Source organism: Manacus candei, unplaced genomic scaffold (assembly GCF_025592945.1).
Source record: "Manacus candei isolate 608988 ecotype Guabito, Panama unplaced genomic scaffold, ASM2559294v1 h1tg000008l, whole genome shotgun sequence".
NCBI lineage: Eukaryota > Metazoa > Chordata > Aves > Passeriformes > Pipridae > Manacus > Manacus candei.
In genome coordinates, this window is record NW_026138056.1 from 25,518,297 (window position 1) to 25,542,681 (window position 24,385).

Genomic DNA, 24,385 nt, shown 5'->3' on the forward strand with positions numbered 1-24,385 from the left:
GGCTCCTCGAGCGGAACAATGGTCCAGAAAACCTAGTAAAAAAGAAAATAAACTTCACTGGCAGTTTGCTTTTTACTGTTAAGGGCTAAGCTACAGCTTCATCAAGGCTTTCAAGAAGAGACTTCAAGTAGAACAGTATGCACACTGCACACTTATACAGTGGCTGGAAAGAGTCAGATCGACTGCATATTTCTTATATATATATATATTTATAAGGTGATCTAAAAATACCTCATGCCACAACAAGGAGAAAGATCCACCTCTCTGAGGAAAAAAGTATTTGTAACTAAATAAATGAGTGGTGGTCCTCAATGAAACCACTGCAAGGTCTCTGTCCTGCTCCTAAAACCAGGACCATAAGGTCAACACCGTGTGTGTGTAAAACACACTAAGAGTTATGTTGGCAGTGGGATTAATTTCTGGTATCATTGGCAGAAAATTACAAATGCTCATTAAAAATAATTGTTATGATAAGTGCTGTGTTTAGGCTTTGGTTCTGCAAAGATGAATATGCCTGACACTACGAGCTGTGGTAGCAGCACCTCCGTCAGTGCTGCAAGCTTTGTTGCCTATGGCACTGTGGGGTTTCTGCCACCACTTAGGAAAATTACATTTTAAGTAGCGAGAATTCATCTGTGTTGTTACTGCAAACCCAGCTGAATGAAGAGTTTGTAGTGAATAACCTATGGTTTCCAAACTGTCCATACAATTTTCAGGAGTATTTTCAAGAAAATGTTTTGAAAGAAAAACTTCTATCAGTAGTTACTGATCGAGCAGTCAGTACGGACCGCCTAGCAGCAGCTCTTTTCAATTTGGGGAACTTAAATACATCAGCTAGTTCCGGCTGTTCATTATTTTTGACACTTACTGAGTGTAATAAGTGGGTTTTGTGGCTTATGTTTCCAATATCCTACCGATTGCAGATAGAGAGGGGAAGGGGAGTGGGAAGGGTGCAGGCCATTACATTTTATGGGCTCAGTTACAGATTGCAATTGCACGGTGCTTGTTGGCTATTGCCTTGCAGAGCTTTCCAAAAAGGAAGCCTGTCACACATTTCTTCAGTAGGGGAATGCAAAAGGGAGTACAGTTCTGTGCCAGTCTTTCAGAGAAACTGAGGCAGCACTGACATACATGACTTTCACAGGTGACGCTTCGAGTTTTCAACTAAAGGTAAAATACTTGTATTTTCACCCATTTTCCTCATAGACTTTGTTCCCTAATGTGGCAAACAGGTAACATGAGCATGAAAACATGTCATTGGTGATGCTGTTCAAACCTGGAGGTCACACCTGGCTGTCGCCAGCCATGCCCACAGTCACAGCCATGCCAATACCAAGGCACTGGCCTCTGAAACCACTCGAGAGTTGTGCTGCCGGATCCTGGCTCGCCTTGAAACAAAATGAACTTTCTAGCCCTTCTGGTAGTGAAGATAACCTTGAAAATGTGAAGAGAGTGTAATCTGATGCCTCAGTAAGACTGTAAGGAGCTTGAAACAAAGACAGAGAGATGTGAACTGCCCCAGCCATCTCTCTCTGGGCCCCATGGACTCAGCATTTCTGTGGTCGTGGAGTCTGGCATTTTTCCAAGATTCCACAGAATCTCGCATGTTTGCTGCAAAATTCATTATTTTGCTGCAGCCAGGTGCTGGATGTTTTTTGGTTTGGGTTTTTATTTCCCCCCTCCCCCTACCTTGCTGAAACCAACTACTCACTCTGCGTCTTTCCATTAGCAGAGGTATGAGGTGAATTTTTGGTGCAAGTGCTGCTCTCTGGTACATGGCATGGGGTACGCAGGAGAGAAGTGTCCAGTGAGCAGCAGGGAGGAGAAAGAAGTTGGAAATATGCAGCCAGGTTGCCCAGAGCTGAGGTTTGGGGGCTGCAGGGGAAATCAGAGAAGATTAACTGCTAGAGTGGACCAAGAGTACCTCCTTTTTTGGCTCATTGGGTGCACACCGTTTGGAACTAACTTGACTGCTGAGGGCCTCAGAGTCTTCGCTCTGTTTTCCAGATGGGCAAACTCCATCATCAAAAATACTCAATGCTGAAAATACTTCTTGGTGTAAAATTTTGAAAAGTGAATTTTCACTTATGAGCCTGGACAGGGTAGGAAGGAAAATTATTTTATGCTGCATAATAACCTATTATCGCTACCAGAGAGAGACTTATGGAAAAAACACCTTCCAAATTGCTTAAAACTGCCAATATTTACTTGTGAAAAATTTCTTGTGCTGAGTTTTGCAAATAAATAAGAACAATGCATTTTTTAAAAAAATCAATAGGCAAATCAAATGAAATAAAATACCCACTGGCCTCTACAATGCCCTTTTTCTGAGTTTTTTAAAGTCATTCATCAGGGTACCTCTAAACCACATGTATGTCTATATCAAGTACATCATGATGAATCTTCTGATTATCAGTGTTTTTCATGTTTCTAGGGCTTCTAGAGGGTTTCTGGGGCAACAGATTCATGCCAATGCCAAGTTTGGAACCAGTAGATTTAGCCTACCACACATGTAAGCCATGATAAATTTACATCAATTTTTTTAAATCAATTTGTGTAAGATGTACTGTTATCCATTCTCAATTTCTTTATAATCAGAATTTCTCTAACATCCAAAATGATATTTTCATGTCAAAAATAATTAAAACCAGAGGTGGTTTTTTTCTTCTCAGGTATGTATGAGCAGTGAGACTCATTGCAAATGACTGTCAGGCAGAAAAGCCCCCTCAGGGTGGTGAAGAACAGGACTTACAAACTCAAATGGAGATTGGAGCATTAGTAATCAAACCTGGCATGAGATTCAACCCTATGCATAGCACTTTAAAGTGTAAGTATGTTGGCTGTGTATTAGACTTCTGGATCTCAGTAGCAAGCCAAATAATACTACTTTATTGATGGCTGCTCCAAAGTTGACCAAGAAGAACATCCACAGAGAGTTCAGTGTGGCGAGCAGCATGGCATTTGGACAGTCTTTAAGAAGAAACAGCCCAGTCATTGAGGCAGCCCAGTTGTATGAATTTGTAACATCTTGGTTATCATTGATATGCCTGCTTCACTGAAAAACTGAAATCAAAAATTATTAATAGAGAAATAAAAACAAAAAAACCCCAGACCGTTTGTTTTAGCTTGATAAAAAAGGAGTGAACCATCTTTAGCAGGTGCTTATAACACTAACAAACGCACTTCAAAGTCTTTTTTGGACTTGGAAAGAAGCAGAAGATCAGTGAAATTCTCAGGCAGGATACAACACTGATATCATCTGTCTAGCCAGCTTCAGATTTGGGTTCTGCTTCTTTCTCAGGCACCTAGTAAAAGAGAGGCAGGGGCAGGTGTAGTGTTCAAGTTTGCAAATGCAAGTTTCAAAGTCAGCTCCTAAAGAATGTGAACCAAGCACAACAGTACCATTAGAACAATTTCTCCAGATGATGAAAGTGTTGCTTAGAGACTAAAATCCACTCTCAGCTCCACCAGTGTAACAGAGAGCAGAAGTGAGTTTACTGGGCTTATTATGGTATCCTCTGTACATGTTAACACTGGCAGGCTGGATTCCTGTGTGCAACATCACCCTCTTCCTCAACAGAGAAATCTTGGCCAAAGACAGTGGCGAGTACTTACTCATCTACTCTCTCTCACTCTTGTCTGAAAAAATTTTTTTCATTTTCCTTTCCTTTCACCTCCCAGTACTTTCTCCATTGTTCATCTAGCTCTGTCTTTCAAAAACATTATACACTTTCATTTCTCAGTTGTTGAATAAAGCTCCTCCCTCCTCCACATGTACCTGAAATTGCTTTCACTGCATAGTTTGCATAGGCCACTTTCAAGATTAAATTACCTTTCAACTGGCACTTGTAGGGACATTTTCCTCTTTTCCTATGGACTAGCACCAGGTTTTAGAAGACACTGTATGTGTTTGGGATCTTAAATCCCAAACAGGTTTTGGGTTCTGGGTTTTAATGACAGAGTGCTAATCTATCCCTCACCCTCTCTTTCTTTCTTTCTTGTATGCACACATAGAGAGCAAAATAAACGAAAACAGAATCATCTTTATTTTCGCTGAGACTATTTTGCCTTCTGACTACTGCTTTTAGGAAATCTCCCTGTTGGTCAACTGGCTGCTGCAAATGCAGCAGCCTCTCCAGTTATGAATGAGTTCAAGTGAGACTTAATTGAAGGATTAGATTCCAGGGTTTAATACCGAATTTTAAACCTATCCAATGACAGTGCAGTCAGAAGACACCCTGCCCTGTGCCATGTACCTTTGAGCACTTCAGACCTCATCGTTTACAGAAGCCTGAGTTCTTGTAGATGCAGCAGGTCTATTCAGCAGTTACTGGTTTAGATTTTGATAATCCTGATAGCATCCATGACTACCACTCACGTGGGTAATTTGAAGGGAAGCTCTGAGCAGATGAAGTGTTTTACAGGCTCCCTGGACTACGTGGTGAAAAGAAGGAATGGAATGAATGACCCCAACAGGAGTGCTGGTAGTGCCAAACCATGAACAAATATTTCCCTTAATACTCCTGTTAAGTGACAGTTACATTTTTCATTACATACAGCTCCAGCATACAATTACCCAGCCCAAACCCTCCACAGCATGTGAAGCCCAGACTATGCTGGGCATACAGAGTAGAAGTATTGCAGTGGAAGTCACAGAAAATCCTGACAGCATCAAGGAAAGGCTTTTCATGCATGGAAGGAAGCCTGATCCTAAAGAGAACACAGAGCTTGGGTGGTGCTGAAAGTTCTGGCACTGCAACTGCAAACAGGACCATCCCTGTTTAGCACTAGTCAGTAACCATGGCCACCCCTTTCTCTAGGAGTTAACTGGTCCTGTCCACACATTGCTGTAGCAGTGATGGATAAATACCCAAATGTACACATAGAGACAAGACTGTGGAACAAATGAACACTGGAAACTAACCAAAGACATATTGCTTTAGACAGTAAAAACAACACTAGACGTCAAGTGTAACAAAACCATCCAACACAATAAGCTTATTATTAGGTGCTTATATTTTTCTACTCTGTTGCTACATGAAAAGCTAACACAAGCATCAGGGAAACTGAATATAGAATCATAGAATACAAGGGGAAGAGTGAGAGAGAATGCAGAGTACTGTCAAATGTAAAAAATAAACAGATCAGAAAAAATGCAGGAAATAAATCTAATCAAATTTACTAAATAGTACTTTTGGGACTTATCTTACAACTGGTAAAAATAAGGCAATTTCAAGGTGTGCTTTTTTTGTTAAACAACCCAGAATAAAAACATTTATGTAGCATTTTGATGTTCACTGAGTGCCAAGAATGATATCACAAACTAAACTAACAAATCCAAAACACACACTAATCATTTGACCATGCATGAAACATTATTGTGTGTGATAGTTTGCAAAATTTCTTACTATTATGACTTTATAAACAGGCATTTAAAAGAAACAACAATGCTGTTATACTTTTTTTGCCACTGTTCTTAAGACTTTGCAGTTAGGAGTTGCACTGGCTTCTCCCAGAAGCAGTATTTGCATATATTCACACAAAGAGAAGTAACTTCAAATAATGGGATGAAAACTCTCTAACAGATCAAAATGTCAACAACATAAATGCAGCAAGCCAAATATTTCTTTGAGAAAGTAACAACCATCATTTTGTAATATGACTCACTGAAGACAAATATTTTTAAAGGTATATCTAATTTTCTGTAGCTTTAGCATAAGCCTCCATCTCTCAATGAATTCATCATTCACTGCTTCTTCCAATCACTGAAAGTGCATGTACCTCTCTAAGACTCTCATCCACTTGGTTGCCACAAAAATAATTACCACTTTAAAAGCTGTAACTTTTTTTCTCAGGACTGACAAGTTGTTTACTTACAGACTTCCCATTTATTCCCTCAGGGTCTTCCATTGAAGATTTCTCCTTCCAAATTACATACGGGCTATTAGTTACAGTGAGGTTCAGACAGTCCTAGTACACACACACCTGTGGAAAAGACAGTACCACATCAACGGATTAATTTGTTGGCATGAAACTAGAAGGTGATCTTCACTTCTGCAACTTTTCATTAACTAACAAGTATTCACAAGTTAGGAGCAGTTGTCTTTGAAGAACTGAATCAATCTTGAAAATAAATACATAGCTGAGCTGTTTACCACAAATCCACGCAAGCCAAAAGCAGGCAGCAAGAGCTCTGTTGTGCTTGCTGTCGGCAGACAAATGAAAGGCAGCCAGGAACTCTTTTACCGACACTATTTCTGTGCCAACAACACATCTCTTCTTCTTTTGATTTTTTTCTTTTAGGAAGCTCAGCCTCCCCTGATATCTATCAATGTCAATTGTACTTTAATGCTAAGAGGAAATAATAACAAAGAAACATGATTGTAGATTGAGCCAGGATAAAAAAGAAAATCCACAAAGTTTTCAAAATGTTGCCCTCAAGCTAAGGATATTTTTATACTAAATCTCTTCAAGTTTACATTAGGTCGCAGTTCTAGGCCCTATAAATTATAAATATGGGATACTTTGTGTTCTCTCACCTTTGGAAATGGTGTTCTTTGATGTTAAAAATAACAGTGAAGTGCTGAGATGAAATAATGAAGGCTTACTCCCCAAACAGATATAAATCCAAAATATGGTTTCCTTTCATGAGCAATTTTCTTTAGAATAAAATGCCATGAACTTCTTAAAATTCAGAACTATTCACTGAAGTAATTAAAACAAGCCCAGCTAAAATCCTCATTAGAAAAATTGGCTTTTTTTTTAATAACAGGGGCAAATGCTGTCTGCTAAAGTATAATAAAAATGAAAATCTGGGGGGTTTAAGTGTGTGTATGTATATTTAATATATACCTTATATACAGTGAAATGTGAAAAGTACTTTGGTTTTCTATGACAGGTGAAGATCCGATGGTCTGAAGATATTCAGTTTGTCCTAAAACCACTCTGCATATGAAATACTTATAATTTAGGATCAGGATCCAAAACCTTATTCTGCATATTTCTACCTGAATAAGACTCTCACAAGAAAATAAAAAAGTCTCTTCGAGCCCAGTTGTTTGGACAGTATTTATTGCACACATTTGGCTACTTCTATAAAATCTAAGCATTAAGAAAGTGTTAACAGGTTCACTCTGCACCCTAAGGAAGATGCTAATATGAACCATGCTTCTGCAATGCATCCACTCCCTTCTTTCTGGTTTACAATTGAGAGATCAAATCCAGTCCTGCTCCTGCTGAGAACAATGGCCAATCTGCAATATTTCTACGAAATCTGGTGCCCGTATTTGTTCTGACACCAGATTATAGGTTAGAAAATTACTCAAGGCTTTAAAAGCTGACAATTAAAGTTAGGGAGGGGAAGGACAAGAAGTTCTCATAATTAAAAAAAAAAATAATAGCAAAGGGCAGAAGAAAACAACTCTCTAACAATGCCCTGCTCCTAAGCAATGACTGACATCTGTTTCAAAAACTCTTTTATTGCAAAATTCAATAAATGGAAAAACCCCACAAACTGAAAGTCTGCAACTTCAGCGAGGGAATAAAACGGAGCCTTTTCTGATGGAAAAATATTCATAAGTCAATTGATGTAATGCTGGTATGTGGATGACCTGACAGATTTTCAGATCAGCAGTGCTCTCTTTACTTTATGGAAAGAAAACTTTACCAAGACTGGTAATTTTCTATTAAAGCCCAGATGGAAAAAGCATATATGTTTTATAGTACATTGTAGTTCAACCATAATTAGGCAACCCTACTTGCAGAAGCTGCTGCAGCAAACATTTTCTCTCTCTGGGAGAAATTCCTACAACACACCAGCATCAAAAGAGCCCACTCTTGCATTTTCTGCTCTGACATATGCTGCCCTGAAAGTCACTGCAAAAGAGATTTACAAAAAGCTCCTATATATACCCCCACACTCCTTGAGGCAAAGACTTTTCTTTCTCAGCAGACATCAGAGACCTCTGGCAGCATAATCAAGCAAGCAGTAACATTAGGGCTTAGACAGTAATACAGAACAGCTGATTTACAATGAAATTAAGTAATTTTAATTTTGAAAAATGCAACTTTTGAACAAGAGTAACCTAAGTTATCCTCATTCTAATTGTCATCTTAGGTTATTCTTAATTTTAGTAAAGCTTTACAAAAACTAATTAAATTCCCTTGAGTTGTTAATCTATCAAAAATTACATATAAATTACATAAAGTATCTATTACAGAGAAGTTGTTATATTCAAAATACGCCACCAAATATGAGTGGGACAAAAACTCAAATTACTGAAAAAGACAAGATCCAAATTGAAGGGAAGTCATGAAAGTACATATCCCATTTTATTTTTCTCTATTACTCTGGAAGTCATTTGCTTGGTTAAATATTATTACTGTTAAATACGCGATGGTAGCAGTTAAGAGTCCCACCAGCTAAAGCAGTACTATTGTACCAGGCATGACAACCAGCAGCCCTCTTTTCCAAACAGCTATTACAATTTTAAAGGGAATAAAAACCCACAAAGAAGTACAGAAAATGGTTTACGGGGGATTTTTATTCCCTTCTTTCTGAAATGTTAGCCAACGCTGTGCAATTTTCCCCACACACATGGATCTGAACATGTGCCTCTGCCACCAGGCACGGGGCGGCTGCCAGTCACTCCCAGCCATGCTGCAGAGGTGGCCAGGAGCTTCAATAAGCTCCTTGTCCTGGAAGGGCTGTCCCCATCCGAGCACCCACCCGGAAACCTGACAAAAGCGAGCGGTCGATCACCCGGGAAGCAGATGTTAAACACAGTCAGGAATACTGAGAAATAATCTCTTAGGGTTGGAAGGTACCAATGGAGGGTGATCTCTTGCACAGAGAGCACCAAACTGAAGGGTGACCAAAAAGTAACTAGCTATGTCTGACCCCTGGCACCTAGACACCTACACTGAAGGACCAGGAACCTAGTTTCTTGTGCTTGCTGAGCTGTTCTCCATAAAAACTGCATTTCCCAAGCAAGCTCCACTCTGTCACTAATATCCACATCTTGGAGCTGTCCCAGAGCTGCTGTAACCCACCTTCAGCTGCAGTGAGCCACTGACAAAACTCACAGTGATCAGAAACAGCACAAACACAATATCTTGGGCTACCTTACTCTTTCCATCACCAAGGAAAAGGAATTAAACTTTTTTCCTGTTCCTGGGCCACCAGCAAAATCACTCCTGTCTTACAACTTCCCAGCTGATTATGCCATTGCAGACTCCAAGACAAAGTCATTTTTAGTGTCATCAGTGGATACTGCTTTGCTTTTATTTTTTCATGCTTTCTCAGAAACTAGTAGAATTTGCCAGTAACATCTAGACAAAATTGAACCTCTCCAAAGCATATTCATTTGTTAGAAGAAAAAAAAACAACTCAAACCAAAACATAAAACCCACATGTACTTTATGATTTGGTAGAGAAAATCCTGAAGAGGTTATGAGGCTGGGCAAAACGGTCTTTATTTACCCTGCAGATGATAGCATGTGATATTTCACAGTTGATATTAGGGAACTCGATGGTTTTGATTTTAGGTGCTATATTTGGGAAGTTTCCTTTTTAGCACTTTCTAAAGACTCATTACATTCGCTCCATTCCCAGGTAGGTCTCTCGTACCCCACCCCTGCTCCCTTTTAAGGTGTTAAATTTGGCAGATAACCTGGGTAGCATTTAGAAAACAATTATTTCCAAATGCTGGGAAAGAAACTTGCCAAGCGTAACAGCTGAAAACCAAAAAGAAAAAAGAAAAAAAGAGGAAGGAAATAAAATGGAAGAGGGAAAGACATTTTTTAAAAACGAAATTTAGAAGGGACCTTTCAGCAGCTTTATAAACAATTAACTCCAGTGCTGTGACTGAAGACCACCTCTGATTCAGCCTGGAACGTCCACAGATGCAATACAGCATCCTGCCTTCCAGCGAGCCTCAGGGACGCCAGCAAAACAGATAGGTGTCCAGATGTGCGGAACCTAACGTGCACATCTGCTGGAAGATATCCCACACCAACTGCAGTGCTGACACTGACCTAGACACAGACTCTGGGGGTTTGCAAACCCTCAGACCTCTCTGTGGGTACACAGTGTGCAGATAACAACACTCTACAACAGCACAAGAGGTAGGTCACCCCCTCTGCATCCCCATAAGCATCCATGTCCATCTCAACAGATCTTTTTTTCCATTACCATCAAGCAGAAATGCATGGAGTGTTGAGACTTGTGGCTGAAGTAAACTTGTGGGAAAGAGGGCCGAAAAAAATTCAGTTTTATTGGAAACTTTCCTTTATATAAATACAGAACAAGGACTCCGGTGTCCTAGACAGGCATGTTTAAAACCCATGGCACTTACACTCGCCGTGATGTCTAGTTCAGCACCAAAGTAATCTCATACTTTTTAAGCCAGTAATATAAACTAAATATCTAGATTTTTTCACTATGTGAGTACTTTTAACTTTAAAATAAAGATTAAAAAATCAATTTAAACCTAAAATGATAGTCTTTCCCTAATGTTTTAATTTCACTGGGAAGTTAAGTTTCTGATAAGGGAATATGAGGTCTCATCTACTTACACAGGAACCTTACTGGGTGCTGGACCAGACTAACAGAGGAGATTCAAGAGCATAAAGAAACAAGAAAGAAAGTAGGAGTGAAGCACTATCAAAACAAAAAATACATCACAGACAAATGCTATTAGTGACAGCCTAGACAAATATATTTACTACTTTTTGAATCCTGATTACATTTATAAAATTGCTACGACACTGTAAGCCTGTCTTGAAGGAAGCATTCAACAACAAAGTTTGTGCCACATTTCTCCCATTTACCATTAAATCTAACAAGAACACAAGGGCCACGACACTGGTTCAGACCAACAATCCTTCTAGCGCTGTCCCCAACAACAGCCATAACTGGACACAGAACAGCAACAACAGAACAAGCGTATGCCATTTCCCTGACATTTTCCCAATTTCCTGCCATTTGAGTTCAGAGGGTTTCCTGAGCCTGATGGAGTTCATCTGTCTAGCAACCCTCAGTACAGCTCTCTCAAATACTCATCTATTCTCTTCCTGAACCCATGTAAACTTTTTTTTTGTTCCTAGGAATTCTGAACATTAATTTTTGGGGGGAATTACTAAACACTGAATAAATTTTCTTGGAATTATCTTAGATGCCAAGATGTCATTTCTGAGAGGTGAGGGTCAGCTCAGTGCCCATCACTTTCCATGTACAGTTACAACTATTTTACTCAGGATTTAGCAGCTCACATTTACCTCTGCAGAATTTCATTTGTCATTTCTTTGTCTAGTGACCTGTCTCATAAGGTCCTTGTGCAGTTCTTCACAGTCCACTCTCCTTGATATTCACCTCAAGTGGAAGCAACCTAAAAAAATTATTGTGCCTAATTAGTGCAATTATTCAGACTCAGCTATTTGGAGAAAGTGGGGTGAGAATAACAGAAAATTCCCACCTGAAGAAATAAAGAAAGGCAAAAGATGTCGGCATGTTTTTAAGGGAACCTGCTGGTTTCTGATTTCAGCAAGCTCAGAAGAGCTTTCTGTTCTCCCAGCATTGGAAGAGATGGTCAAATACAAAGAAAACTCTCCTGAGGTGGAGAAAGAAACCTGACAATGTAATGTTCTTAAGTCCCAGAGTACTTGGGAAAAGTGATGGTATAAGACCGGAGACCTGAAAAAAAATCAGGTAAATAATTTCCCATTACTTTTACAGGTTCTAAAACTAAAATATAACTGTTTCAAAAACTATCTTGATGAAGTCTTTGTGTTTCTGCATCCAATGGTCAGGAATGGTTTAAACTGCGAAAAGGAATGAGGACCTCGTGAGTATGTGCATCAAGTGTGAAAGCTGGTGCCTGCAATGGCCAGATTTCTGACTGTAATCTCACTGGCACAGACACCCAACAGGATGCCTCTTTTGGGAAGCTCCATTAAAGGTTAAAGTGGGATACACACATACATATAAAAATTTGAAGCAATAATATTATTCTAAAAGCAGAGCTCTCTAAACATAGCAAAAGATCACATTTTTCATTGAATACTGAATACACATGGAAGTTATACTGCAGAACAATGTTAAAATTATACTGGCAACTTTTTAAATTACTTACAAAATTAATACGATGTTTAAACTACCTAGTGGAATCAACTTTATTGGTATCTGAAATGTGGTTGAAACTATTCAGAAAAGAAACACACTAACAATTTAGGACAGGAAATACAGAATATTTTTAAGGTAAAAACATAAGGGAATATTTTGCTTTTAAAAATTAATAAAATTATCATTTATAAGGTGAACTCTGACTCAAACAAGGATTAAACAGCTTCGCTCTTAGCATTCCATGGGATCTTTATCATCAAAAAGTTACAATTTCCCTCATTTTATTTATGTATCATTAACAAAGAACAAAACCAGAACGCAACAGCCTACTCCTTTGTTGTAATTTCTTTGAGCAATAAATCTGCTTTCTGCTTTTTATGTGTCAAGCACACTACAAAAGGTGAGAGGATCCACAGATTAATGGTATTAGACTAAGTGTCAAGGTTAATAAAGAATATGAAATACATACAAGAAAAATGTTGAGCTACGAATCATAACATGCAACTGGAACATTTACCTACTTCAGGAAAGAAGTGTAAGATGCTTTACAAACAAAGCTTTCTTTCAACCCGTGTGGTTCTGTACAATGTTTCCAATGAGTAGTAATTACATATGTGCTTTAAGAAGTCTTTCTACACCTATTATAATTTCAGATTAAAGGAAGGGCATTACTTATTATTTTACATGAGCTTTTAAAGTAGTTTGTAAAATATATGCAGTCCATAAAAGTTTGTCGTCTAACAACAAACAACTGTACTGCTTCTGCAGAATTCAGCACAAACAAGTAAAAAATTTCTAGTTATAATTAATACAAGTCACATGTAAAAGTTTTAAGGTTTATACAGATCAATTAGAGTAATTTTCCTCTCAGTTAAAGGTTTAACTTTAATAATTTTTTTAACTTCTTTTCCTTTTTTAAATAAATCAGATACATTTGAGTCTGAAATTGTAACAACCTTCATTAAAGCCTAGGTTTCCCCCAAGCTGGCAAAAGCATTCAAGTAAGAAACAGTACTAGCAGTATTTTCAGCAGTGGAAGCCACAGCATCCCGGAGAGCAGAAAAACACACCCAAATAGGATGGGTTACAGAAAGCATGGTTGCAAGGGAGTCATCCTGGCTATGGAAAGCTAATGCTCAACAGGGAAAGGCACAGACCAAAGTCTTGGCATCCTCCAGTGCAGGCGACCCCAGTGCATGGTTAGGGTCAGTTGAAGCCCCATGCTCTGTGAGAACCACCAAATCGCCTCTGAACTCACCCTACCCTTGGGAGCAGTGTAGATGCCCTTCTGTGGCACAGAGCCATGTCTCCAGTGTCTCTGTGTGAGTGCCACTTTCAGATTTCACAACAGATTCACCACGAATAGAACGTGCACAGCAGTGACCGTCCTCACATCACCATCAGTAACGCTAAGGTTGCTGCTCTCTTCTTTAACTACCACACAATAAGAAAACATCTCTCAAGGTCAACCAAAATTTTCATTGGTAAATCCCAACATTTACATACCACAAGATGCATCTTATTTTCAATCTTTACAAGAGATCAATACCTACAAATACTTCTGCTTTTCATCATGCAGTAATGAATGAAATAGGTGTAAATTTAACTAGCAGGTGCAAGTAGTCTATTTTCTTCATTTGGACTCATCTATGAGAATGGAATCTCATCCATTCTCTGTTAAGTACAAATGATAGAGCAGGAATGGTCCTAAGACTGAGAAAACCAGAAGGCTGTATCACTGAAAATCTGTCAATGCAAGATCCAGTGGGATATTTAAAAGGCACCCTATCAGCTTAAGCACCTATATTTGTTTGTCTGTTTATACTGCAAGCACTCTTATGAATTACAGTAAACACCCAGCTGCACCTTTAGTCACCTAAATACCATGTGAAGCCTGATCCACGGTGACCAGAAATACCCTCAATTCACTAACTGAAAGTTAATTTTGAAGCAGAGGTGATACTGTATTTACATAACAATGAAGCCAGCTTTCCTTTACCCTTCTGTGCTACATCCTCAAGCTGCTGCCTCTCAGGGGGTAATTCCGGGGAAGGTGCTGCCCACTCCCTTTGGGGCCATCCCTGCTCTGAGTGGGTCAGGGGAGGAGGTACTGATTGGGACCTCTCTCTCTTCTCTACCCCGCAGTCACTCCTTATGAAACTAAATCTCCACCAATAAATTGTTGCCAAATTTTGACAATTGGAATTGGAATATTACATATTATAGGGGAAGAGAAGGAAATTGTTGTAAGAGCATTTATAGGACTCCCAGTTCCCTGGAAAATAATGCTAAAAAACATTTTAAAATACTGGTTTGTTCAACTGTGTCATACCTTTTGCTTGACAGATTACATGCTTTTCCTCTGATTTCTTCCAGACTCTGTGTTCATGAAAATGAATTCAGTAACTTATAATTTTTAACATAATAAAACCTGAAAACTTAAGGATTTGGAACCTAGATAAATAGGTTCTGCTTACATAACTACACAAAGATACATTATGTGTTTTTTGTCAGCAAAAAACGCACAGAGTTAAGTCAAACAGCAGTATGTAGTTTCAGTTCTCCATGTCTCCAAATTATCTATCAAAGAGAATGAATTTTATATACATTTATGAAAAAACCAAAACACACAAGAGCACAGCACAGCTGAAGTTAAGTCATTAAATCGGTCTGTTCTCTAGCAAAAGCCACACTTCTTACAAATTTGTTTATCCTAATAGTCTTGTAATATTTTCACCATCACAGCTCAAAATAGAACTTTATTGTAATATATTACTGACTTTAGTAACATATTAAGTGTGAAAAATGTAACAGACAATGATTCTTATCCATAGAACATGATTTTTACAATTATTATTAAAAAGAATGTTTCATTTATCAAATAATGTTATAGCTATTATAAATATTATCATAATAAAGGAGAAAGTGAAGAATGAACTACATCAACATTCTGAACATAATGTTTCCATTTCCTCTGCCAACAGTATAACCTAAAAGATGAAGAAAATTTTATTCACACAACACAATGCTATCCCCGTCAATATTCAGATGATAAAGAGCTCAAGCTATTGAACTGAGAAATTAAAGTTCAGAAATTTCAGGAATTAGGTCGATTGCCTAAAGTGGCAGTAGGTGTGACTCACTTATGGAAACAGCATGAGAAGGACAGAGAAACAACTTCAAGTTGGAAAAGCTTTTAAAAGCATACGAAGTACCCGGCTGTGGCCTCCTTGATTTTAAGGACTTTACACACAATTTCCGCTCTTATAAATAAAAAGAGCTTTCTCCTAGCTCACTTCATTATAAGGGGAGCTGCAAAAATGCAGACCCACCTCAGAGGGCGGGAGTTCACCTCTGTGATTTTTCCAGGCAGCCCAGCACAGTGGGGGCCCTGGGCAAACTGGGGCACTCGGTGTCTGCACTGCCTACACACCTGGGGCTTGCCCAGGGTATGGGCAGCAGCTGCCCTCAGGCTCCCCCAGGAATCTGCCCCTGCAGGTGTCCCACCCAGGCAGCCACAGCTCACCATCACACCATCCAACCTGGGCAAATCTTACTTGGTCCAACCACTAAAGCCTTTTCTTTGGTAGCTTGACCCATATCACAGAATTCAATGGTAAACTCATATTTTACTTCCTATGGCCATGCAGTAGGATTAGCATTAAAAGTGTCCAGACATTTGAGAAATCATTATCTTATGATGTTTGGTATATCAGATTAAACAGTCAAAGATAAAAAGAGGAAAAATGAGAGGAAGGAAAAAACCTCAAGCCCCTTAACTCAATTTAAACTCTTAATTTTGTATCACTCTCCCTCTCTCTAAATCTAGGGGGAAAGGTTATTTTGAGCAATAATATTTTTGGATTCTATTATTAAGTAATTGAATGAAAGAAACAAAGAAAATAACCTAAAATTCTCAAAATGCACAGGATGCAAGAGGCCCCAGTTTCCAGCTGACTTGTAGAAACTGTTCAAATGACCTCTGAAAAATTTAAAGTTCTCCTGCCAGAGCCCATCCCTCACCTTGCCCATAGTGACAGATTTTGCAGCACACAGAGGACAGAGCCACAGAAAAAAGAGTGACTTGCTTCCTCCTTTTTCTTCCTGCACTTTTTATGATTCAGTTTACATGAGAAGATGCACCTAATGAAGAAAATTAGGAATGAAACATCAGGCCTGGAATAAATAACACAGCCATCAGGAACCAGTGACTTGGTTTCTATTCATATGGGTTATAAACATTTTTATCGATGCTATTACAATTTCTACAATTCTGAAGACTGGTGAATCATTAAGAAAGAGTAGATCATACATTTTAAAGGTTGTTGAAGAACACATATACTCACATTTTACCTTACACTGAAATCTATGGTAAAATAAGTTGTGTGCAAGCTAGAACAAAGGTTTGGGAGAAATGTATCTAGACTAGCCTTCAGAAGACATGCCAGCTACCTCCATGAGCTGCAGTCCTCAACTGGGGATGTTTCCATACATATTGCCCTTCTGTCTCTTACTTTCTGATGCAGCTGGACTACCTGCTCCATGACTACTCCGTGACCCTACAACTACCCTCATTATGGTTCAAGCTTACACAGCCTTTGGCAAAGAATGAACAGCTCTAATCTGGAAATTGTTTCATAGGGACTTTCCACACACCACTCTTTTTAAAGAACTTCTTACAGCACTGAATGACCTTTTTCTCTTCTTATAACCATATTTTTATTTTAAAGACTATGGAAAGTGTGAGTCTTCAAACGTAGCAACTGTCTGGTGCTACCGTTCATACTGCATTTTGCTAGAGCATATGTAACCATGACAGTGTTTTGATACTAAAAGTCAGTGGGTACTCTTCGTAATTCAAACACAACAGTATGTTCCTAGGAGCCTAAGAGAAAAAAAAGGGGGAGGGTGTGAAGCTTGATGTTATATTTTAATAATTGAAGAAAACTCTGATCTTTGACTTTGTGATAGAAAAATTGCCTATTTAATTAGTTTTAAAGAAGAGAGTATTTCCAGAAAAAAAAAAAAGCTTTAATTCCAAGACGAACAACACAGACTAAAACCATCTCAGAACTAGTCATATCCATCCATCTTTTTGAAGGGCTTAGGTGACGGCAGGAGAAATAAGTACCCCAGAAAGCTAGCTAGCACCTGTGGGTGCACCCCTTCCCTGCCGCCGATGCTCAGCACTCTCCTCCCAAGGTGCTGGGATGCGGGAGCGGAGATGGGAGAGGACAGGAGAGCATCCGTCCTTCCCTCCTGTCTTTCCCCGACCCGCTGGAGGCAGCCAGCCAGCGGACTCTCGGTGGGGAGGCGGCCGCTCCAGCAGGACACCGGGACACCGGGGCGGCCGCGGTCGGTGGGATTGCCGTCGGTGTCCCGGCATCGGCTTGCTTTCCCCGTCCGTCGGAGAAGGAGTTGCCCGCTCCTTGCCGGGGGCCCGGACACTTCCCCTGACACTTGCCGTGCCCACAGCCGGGTATCCCCGGGGAACAGGGTGACGGCGGACACGCTCACCCCGCAGCCAGGTGACCACAGATTTTTAACCTCTGACAGCAAACACGCGCATTCAGCGCTGCCGACGCTCCGCAGCGCCCGCCGGCCGGCATTGGAGGCTCCCGCGGCGCCGCTCCAGCCGCCTCTGCCGCCCCTTCCCCTCCCACGCCGGAGCTCCCGCGGCCTCGCCCCTCCCTCCCCGCCGCCAGACCCGCTGCGCGCCCGCGCACCCGCCCGCGGTGCTGGGGCTGAGCCGGCGCCTCCCGCCCGGCCCCGCCGCACCCACGTGTGGGCACCGCGCGGCTGTGGGGGCGGCGGACACGGCCCCACCGCCCGGCTCGGCTCGGCTCGGCTCGGCACGGCTCGGCACGGCTCGGCACGGCACGGCTCGGCTCGGCTCAGCGCGTCACGTCACGGCACGGCTCGGCTCGGCTCGGCACGGCACGGCACGGCTCGGCACAGCACGGCACGGCTCGGCTCGGCACGGCACGGCTCGGCTCGGCACGGCACGGCTCGGCACAGCACGGCACGGCTCGGCTCGGCTCGGCTCGGCGCGCACTTACTCCGCGGGGCCTCCGGGGCGGTGTTGCGGGCCCGGCGGCTCCCCAGGAGCGGCGCCCGGTGGTAAGTTGCGAGGAGCGCGGCCCCGCGCTTGGCGGGGAGGGGTTTCGGGGAGGCGGCGGCGAGGAAACTTCCCTGGAGCGGCTGGACCGACCGACCGCCTCCTCCTCCTCCTCCTCCTCCTCCTCCTCCCGCCGCCGCCGCCGCCTCGCCCGGGGCAGCACCGCGCCTGCCCGGCCGCGCCGCCCGCTGCAGCCGCTCTCGGTACACGGAGAGCACCGCCGGCCTCCCCCCATTACCACCCCAGTACCCTCCGCTCTTTTTTAAATTTATTTAATTTTTAAGACTTAGGGTGTTGTTAGAGAGGAAAGGATGGGCCCTGAGGAATCCCGGCTTCCTGCGGCGCTGCCGAAACGTCAGGGACGGCTGCAGGTTACACACCCCCAAGCCCAGCTGGCGGCTCCGTCACTGCCTTGGCAGCGCCGGGGCGCAGGGCAGGCAGTCGGGAGGGTACCGGCAGCATCCCCCAGCCGCAGGGGCTTGTCTGACACCGCTCTTCACCGCGCCGGGAAATCCATCGCTGCCCTTCTTGGCGAAGGCACAGAATGAGTCAAGGTGTCAAGGACTGCGTGGGAATGCTGCACTGGGAGAAGTGCTGTGATGTGCATATGGCACCTGACCCCGCAGACCTCGGATCATCTGTAAAATCCGAGCTTGTATGCATCCACCTCTCCTCATTAGCCATGAAGAGAGAAAGCATGGGTCAGATTCCTTGTGGCTTATAGTCTAGGTACGAAGTCACCGCAGAACAGTGGTAGAACATTCTCTTTGCTTCTCCATACTGGAGACGTGAACTTAGAACCTGCATGAAGCACGGGCACCCTAGTATAACGTGCATTAATGCCCTGCTCAGTTTGGCAACCTGGCCCACACATGGAAGCAAGCATAACTGCTGATTATTTCTGTTTTTACTTGTACTGTAATTACAAACACTGCAGCCAGACCTTCTCCTTCCTTTCTTCTTCCTTAAACCAGAAGAAAAAAAAAGTTGCCATTTCTTCAAGCTCTTCTATTCCACTTCTTTTTCTTCAGTACATACTCTTCCACTGTTTACTTTTGCAGCTCTTCTCAGTGTCCTTGTATGCCAATTTTCAGAAAGTAAAAAACATATCTCCAGATTTAGAGAAATTGAAATTATGTTCCCACAAACATTTATGATCTTCCTTAACTTTATATATACAATCCATGCCATTTAAATCACTCGAATATCTAGATGTTTGTCCTAAGGACCCAAGTAACATGGAAGACATTCTTATTTTTAATATTTTTAAGGGTTTCTTCCCCCACTTGTTTCTTCTCCAGTGTAACAGTCCTGTAAATTAAAGGGTGAGAGTTAATTAAAATGTCATGCATGGGGCCATGTACAAACAGACAAACAGAGATCGAGTCCACATTCTTTTGAACTTAAATGAATCCACTAGGCTGTATTTTGACTTGCCAAATATGGGATGTCTATATGTATATATTCTTTTAATTTTTCATTATACTACTTCAACATAATTTTAATATATTAAACAGAGTTTACTCTAATTCCCATTAAATTTACCTTGACCCACAATGATTGGAAATAATGGATTTTTATTCTGCAAGGAAGCAGATTAAATTGCCCTAACATACTTGAGAGGAGAATGTCATCTATGGGTTGTAAAAATTGTCATTCACGGGTTATAAGAAAGCCTCGAGAAAGGTGAAGTCACAGGTCCACTTGCTCCCTTCTAGTGGAATATGAAATGGAGAAGAGCGTATGTGGATCCATAAAAATCTCTGAAAGCAAAATGAAAAACAGCATCTCTGCAACATACTTTGTCCTGGACTCATGGGATAGACATGTGCAGCCTAAATTCTACATTGTACAGAGCGGTTTCTTCAGAAATTTACAGTCTTTGAACAGGTTGTTGACTGTCCACTCTATGATGAAGCCTTTCTTCAAAGTCAGGTGTAAGGTTAAACATATGTCCGAATTCTGTCCTTTTTCACCCAGAAACCTTGTTGATAAAAAAATTCAAAGATTCATATTTCCTAGGTATTTACTAATTTTGAACAAGTAGTAGAGTATTCAAAAGTTATACACAAACCTAAAATATTTAAGGTCTCTGCTGCAGCACATCTGAGTCCCCAGGGATGCTCTTATTTTTGGGTTGGATACCTCAGAATAAAATGTGAACGTCAGTTCCAGTGTGAGGGTAAATGTTGCACAGGCATGTAAGAATGCTGGCAGTGCAGCCCTAAGAAGGACTGTGCTCTCATGAGAGCCATGAACCTACCTTATGAAGTAAAAGAGCAGATCTCCTTCCTATAGGAAACCTTGGACACTATGGTGATAAGTGATGTGGGTTGCCTTAGGTTTGGCTTTACAGTGTTTCTGTTGGCTTTCCCCTTCTGCAGGATTTTGAGCTGTTATGTTGTGAGAAGAATCAAGTGAAGCCTATATAAGAGTTGGGCACTGAGTAAAAAATCAACATAATTACCGTTCACAATAGGTGATTGATAAACACAGCTTATACATCAAAATGTTTAAAATAGCAGTCAGATTGTCATCCTGCTTCCTAGAGTCCAGTCTCATGAGTCGTCAAGCATCTACTGTTGCCACTGGAGTAAAACCCAGTTGTGAAAACTCTCTCCCACCCTAAGAGCTGTCAGGTCACCTGCTGCCATTATCCCCTTACCTGGAATAGAAACCTCCAAAATGTTACGTGACTTACTCGACTGATAGCGTCATCTAAAACCAGTGTGGGTCTTCCTTGTGGAGCTAATGAATTTCTGTAGGAATACTAAGAAAGCATATTAGGACTGACAGCTCAGAGCCCTGAAATTCGAAAGACCAATGCCTTTGAGAACTGACAGTAGCTCCAAGGTAAACAGTTTCTTTTCTGTTATTCTTTCACTCCTCAAAATAAGCACGTCTCCAGCTCTGAGAGCTCCTGGCAGGTATGATGAATGGCAAATCCTAATGAAGCCCATGGTTTGGCCAGTGTTAGGACTTAGCACTCTGTACAAATTCTCATCTGAAGCAGGAGTATCAGGAGCCAATTTCTTGAACATAATTTATTCCAGACACTAGCTGGAATAAACAGCATTCTGTAACCTCCTCAGATACTTTGGCAGTAGGGAGCTGTCTTTATACTTCTTTCAATTGAGTGATCCAAATATGAAATTCATTTCTCAAGAACACAGCGTGGTTTTACAGACTCAAGTATTTGATTTCTTTACTGGGGACATTGTTGTGTCATATCAGTGTGGCATTTTCATTATGTGTCGGGTCTGCTAGAGCATGCTGCTTACCTTGCCCTGATGAGAAAAAAATTCCAGCACTTGGATTTAACTTTCTAGAAGCAACTTAAGCATACATTCAGTTTCTAAAATATGTTTTACTTAAGTATCATACTAGAAAAGGAGTATAAAATGGGACCTCCTTAGTCAGTAGACATCCTTTTTTCTGCCTCGGAGTCTTTTCAGATTCCTTCAGTCACAGATGGGCATTATGTTATGAACAAAAGCACTGCCATGAGTATAAACCTCACTTATCCATGCAAAGAAGGACAAATAAAACTGAGCTTTTCAGTTCCAGGGTCAGATGCCATCCACAGCTACATCTAGATGTAATTAAAAGCAAAATTTTTATTACTATGAAAACATACCAGATTCAAATGGTGTGTAATAGCTTCTAATGGAACCTGAGACAGATGCTACTGGGATCCCGTACAAACTGGCACCCATAATGCCATGTTGGCAAGCCACATATAACAGACCTTCACCTACTCCTTTAGAAGATCCCAGGAGAAGACAAATAACAAATAGTCCATTCAAACATTAATCTATCTCTTCTAACTCTTTATTATGTTTTCTTTAACTCCCCAGAAGAAACCATTTTCATCTGTAATGTTTATGTTTTCAGCACCTCCAATATTTGTTATCTTCCATGTGATGTGATGATTTAAATATAATTTTAAATATTTCTCCCTCTGCTGTGCTGCTCATTCCCCCCTCCCCCCAATACTCCATTACTTTGTCATTATCTTCTTGATAAGGAGTTGTCTGAAACTAATGACAATGGAGGGAGATGGGGAAAACAGCAACTTAGCATTGTGTGGAGGAGCAGATAAGATATCTTCCGGATTCATAATCTGCTAATTGTGTGTCTGCAGATAAAAACTTCCCACAGCTCCCCAGGTCACGGATAGAAGTCCCTCAGACTTCCAGTGAGTTTTGAGCACTTTTTTTTTTCAGTATCTGGAGATTAGTTTTTAATGCTTTCTAAGATCTAATACTGTAGACACTTGTGTTTGTAATTTTAATGAAACTACCCACCGAGCTATTTATGAATACATGGATTTACAGAGGTTTCCTTCATGAAATAACTGGCTAAAACCAGATTATAAAGTAGATTATCAATGTAATCCTACTTTGTATTTTAAACTGTCTGGTAATTTTGATTTTGCCGTAGTTCATTAAGATTTTAAAAATGAATATTCCACGTGCAGTGGAATAATACCCTTAGCTTTGCTCTCTCCACATTTGTGGATGAGGTTCTTCATCAATAAAGGCCTGAAATGAGAAACCTGTGTACATAACACAGGTATGAATGGGAGGCTGAACCATTCACAGTGACAATCCTTTTGTTTAATGTCATATTCTACAAACATGGACTTGTGCATTACTGTACATGAGACCACTTGAGAAAGTAGTTAAGTACAGTCAGTATTGTAAATTTAGAACTGCAGTTTATCAGGTACAGAAGTTTAATTAAAGGTGTTCTATTTTGGGATCTTGGAAAACCTGTATATATTTCATGTTCCTCATTTTCCTTTAGAACATTATGGCTCGATTCAGCTCCTAGAAGTCCGAGAGGCTGGTCCGTGTAATTTAACCACTTTGCTGACAATGTAAGTCTTGCTTATCTGTCATTACTATATCCTCACTAAGATCAATAAAGAAAATTTCTCAATATATTCAAGAAAAATTGTTTTTGTAACAGGAGGTTCAAATGTCTTCGAAGAAAATAGTAATTCACAAGGCAAGTATTTATTATAACGATGAGAAAATAATAGTATTCCGTTAATGAATAAAATTATACGAAGGCATTGCAACACATGTCCGACAAGTTAATAAGAAAAAGTATCATCCTTAGATATCTGGGGGAAAACGCTTGAATTTAAGATTACCTTCTCCGAGTTTGTTCAAGCCCCTTCTGAACACACATTTGGAAATATTCCAGGAAGCGAATTTATTAAAAAAAAAAAAAACACCTTAACGAAACGACGAATTTTAAGTAAATATTATCCCACGATGAAATTTGACATTGCAAACGTGCTAGGAAGAAACGAGGGAGTAGGGAGAAGCGGTGCCTCTCGGCCGCAGCTGCCCCAGCCGAGCCGCGTTCGCCGCCTCCGCGGGCCTGAGGCAGCGCGGACCGGGCTGGGGATGCTGAGCCCGGTGTTTTGAACACTCCCCTCCCTGACTGCTTTGACGGCATTTTCCGGGCTTGAGGTCCCACAAGGGACACGGGGCCCCTGAGTGATGTTCCAAGGGACATGGCAGGGACCTACCCCGGAGCTCCGCCGCCTCGGCCCCCCGCAGCGAGGTTTCGGGGAAGCGGCGGATGGGCAGGGACTGGGGTGCAACCATGCGTGAAATCATCCCCTTCCACCCACAGTGGGCCGACCCGCTGTCTCGCAAAGAGGACCCCCTGTAGCACCCTAGAAGTTCTCCTTCAGCACTACGTTCGGTCATTCGAGTGGCTTCCTACAAACAAGAGAAGAAACTAGGAGATCACATGAGGAAAAGAAACCCAAAAAACCAAAGCCTATTCCGTTGGAGATTGAGTCACTGCTCCCGCTTAATAACGTTGTAAACGGGAATAGCTAACGTATCTCTGATCCCTTTGCTCTTTGCAGCGCTTAAACGCAGCCATTGCCAATAGTCGCGTAAGGGCTTTGAAGTTATGGAAATTGTCTTCGCAGGCATTAGTCAGTGTTTTAATAGGTCTCGTTCTGGCTCGGTCGCTGAAAGATGTAAGCAAGCCAAAACTTTAACACTCTTCTGGGGCTCTAAAATGTTAGGTCCCTCCTCCGAGAGGGATTTCGATGTGAGGCCAAGCGCGAAGAGACGAATGAGTGCATATGTTCAAAATTACATTTTCGACAGAAA

At 41.2% G+C, this 24,385-nt stretch overlaps 1 protein-coding gene across 7 annotated transcripts in view; it reads right to left on the reverse strand.

The window, feature by feature from the left end:
- Nucleotides 1-18,309, reverse strand: part of EYA1 (EYA transcriptional coactivator and phosphatase 1) — a 164,053-nt gene extending 145,744 nt beyond the window's left edge. For 4 of the 7 annotated variants that reach the window (XM_051768756.1, XM_051768726.1, XM_051768704.1 and 1 more), the window contains exons 1-2: nucleotides 18,181-18,308; nucleotides 5,878-5,985 (exon numbers count right to left, since the gene is read on the reverse strand). In XM_051768756.1, coding sequence (XP_051624716.1) covers nucleotides 5,878-5,910 — 33 coding nt within the window. In that variant the 5' untranslated portion in view covers nucleotides 5,911-5,985; nucleotides 18,181-18,308. Of the gene's footprint in view, nucleotides 1-5,877; nucleotides 5,986-18,180 lie in introns of all 7 variants that reach the window. The other 3 variants (XM_051768766.1, XM_051768716.1, XM_051768678.1) reach the window with 1 other exon arrangement.
- Nucleotides 18,310-24,385: the final 6,076 nt, after the last annotated feature.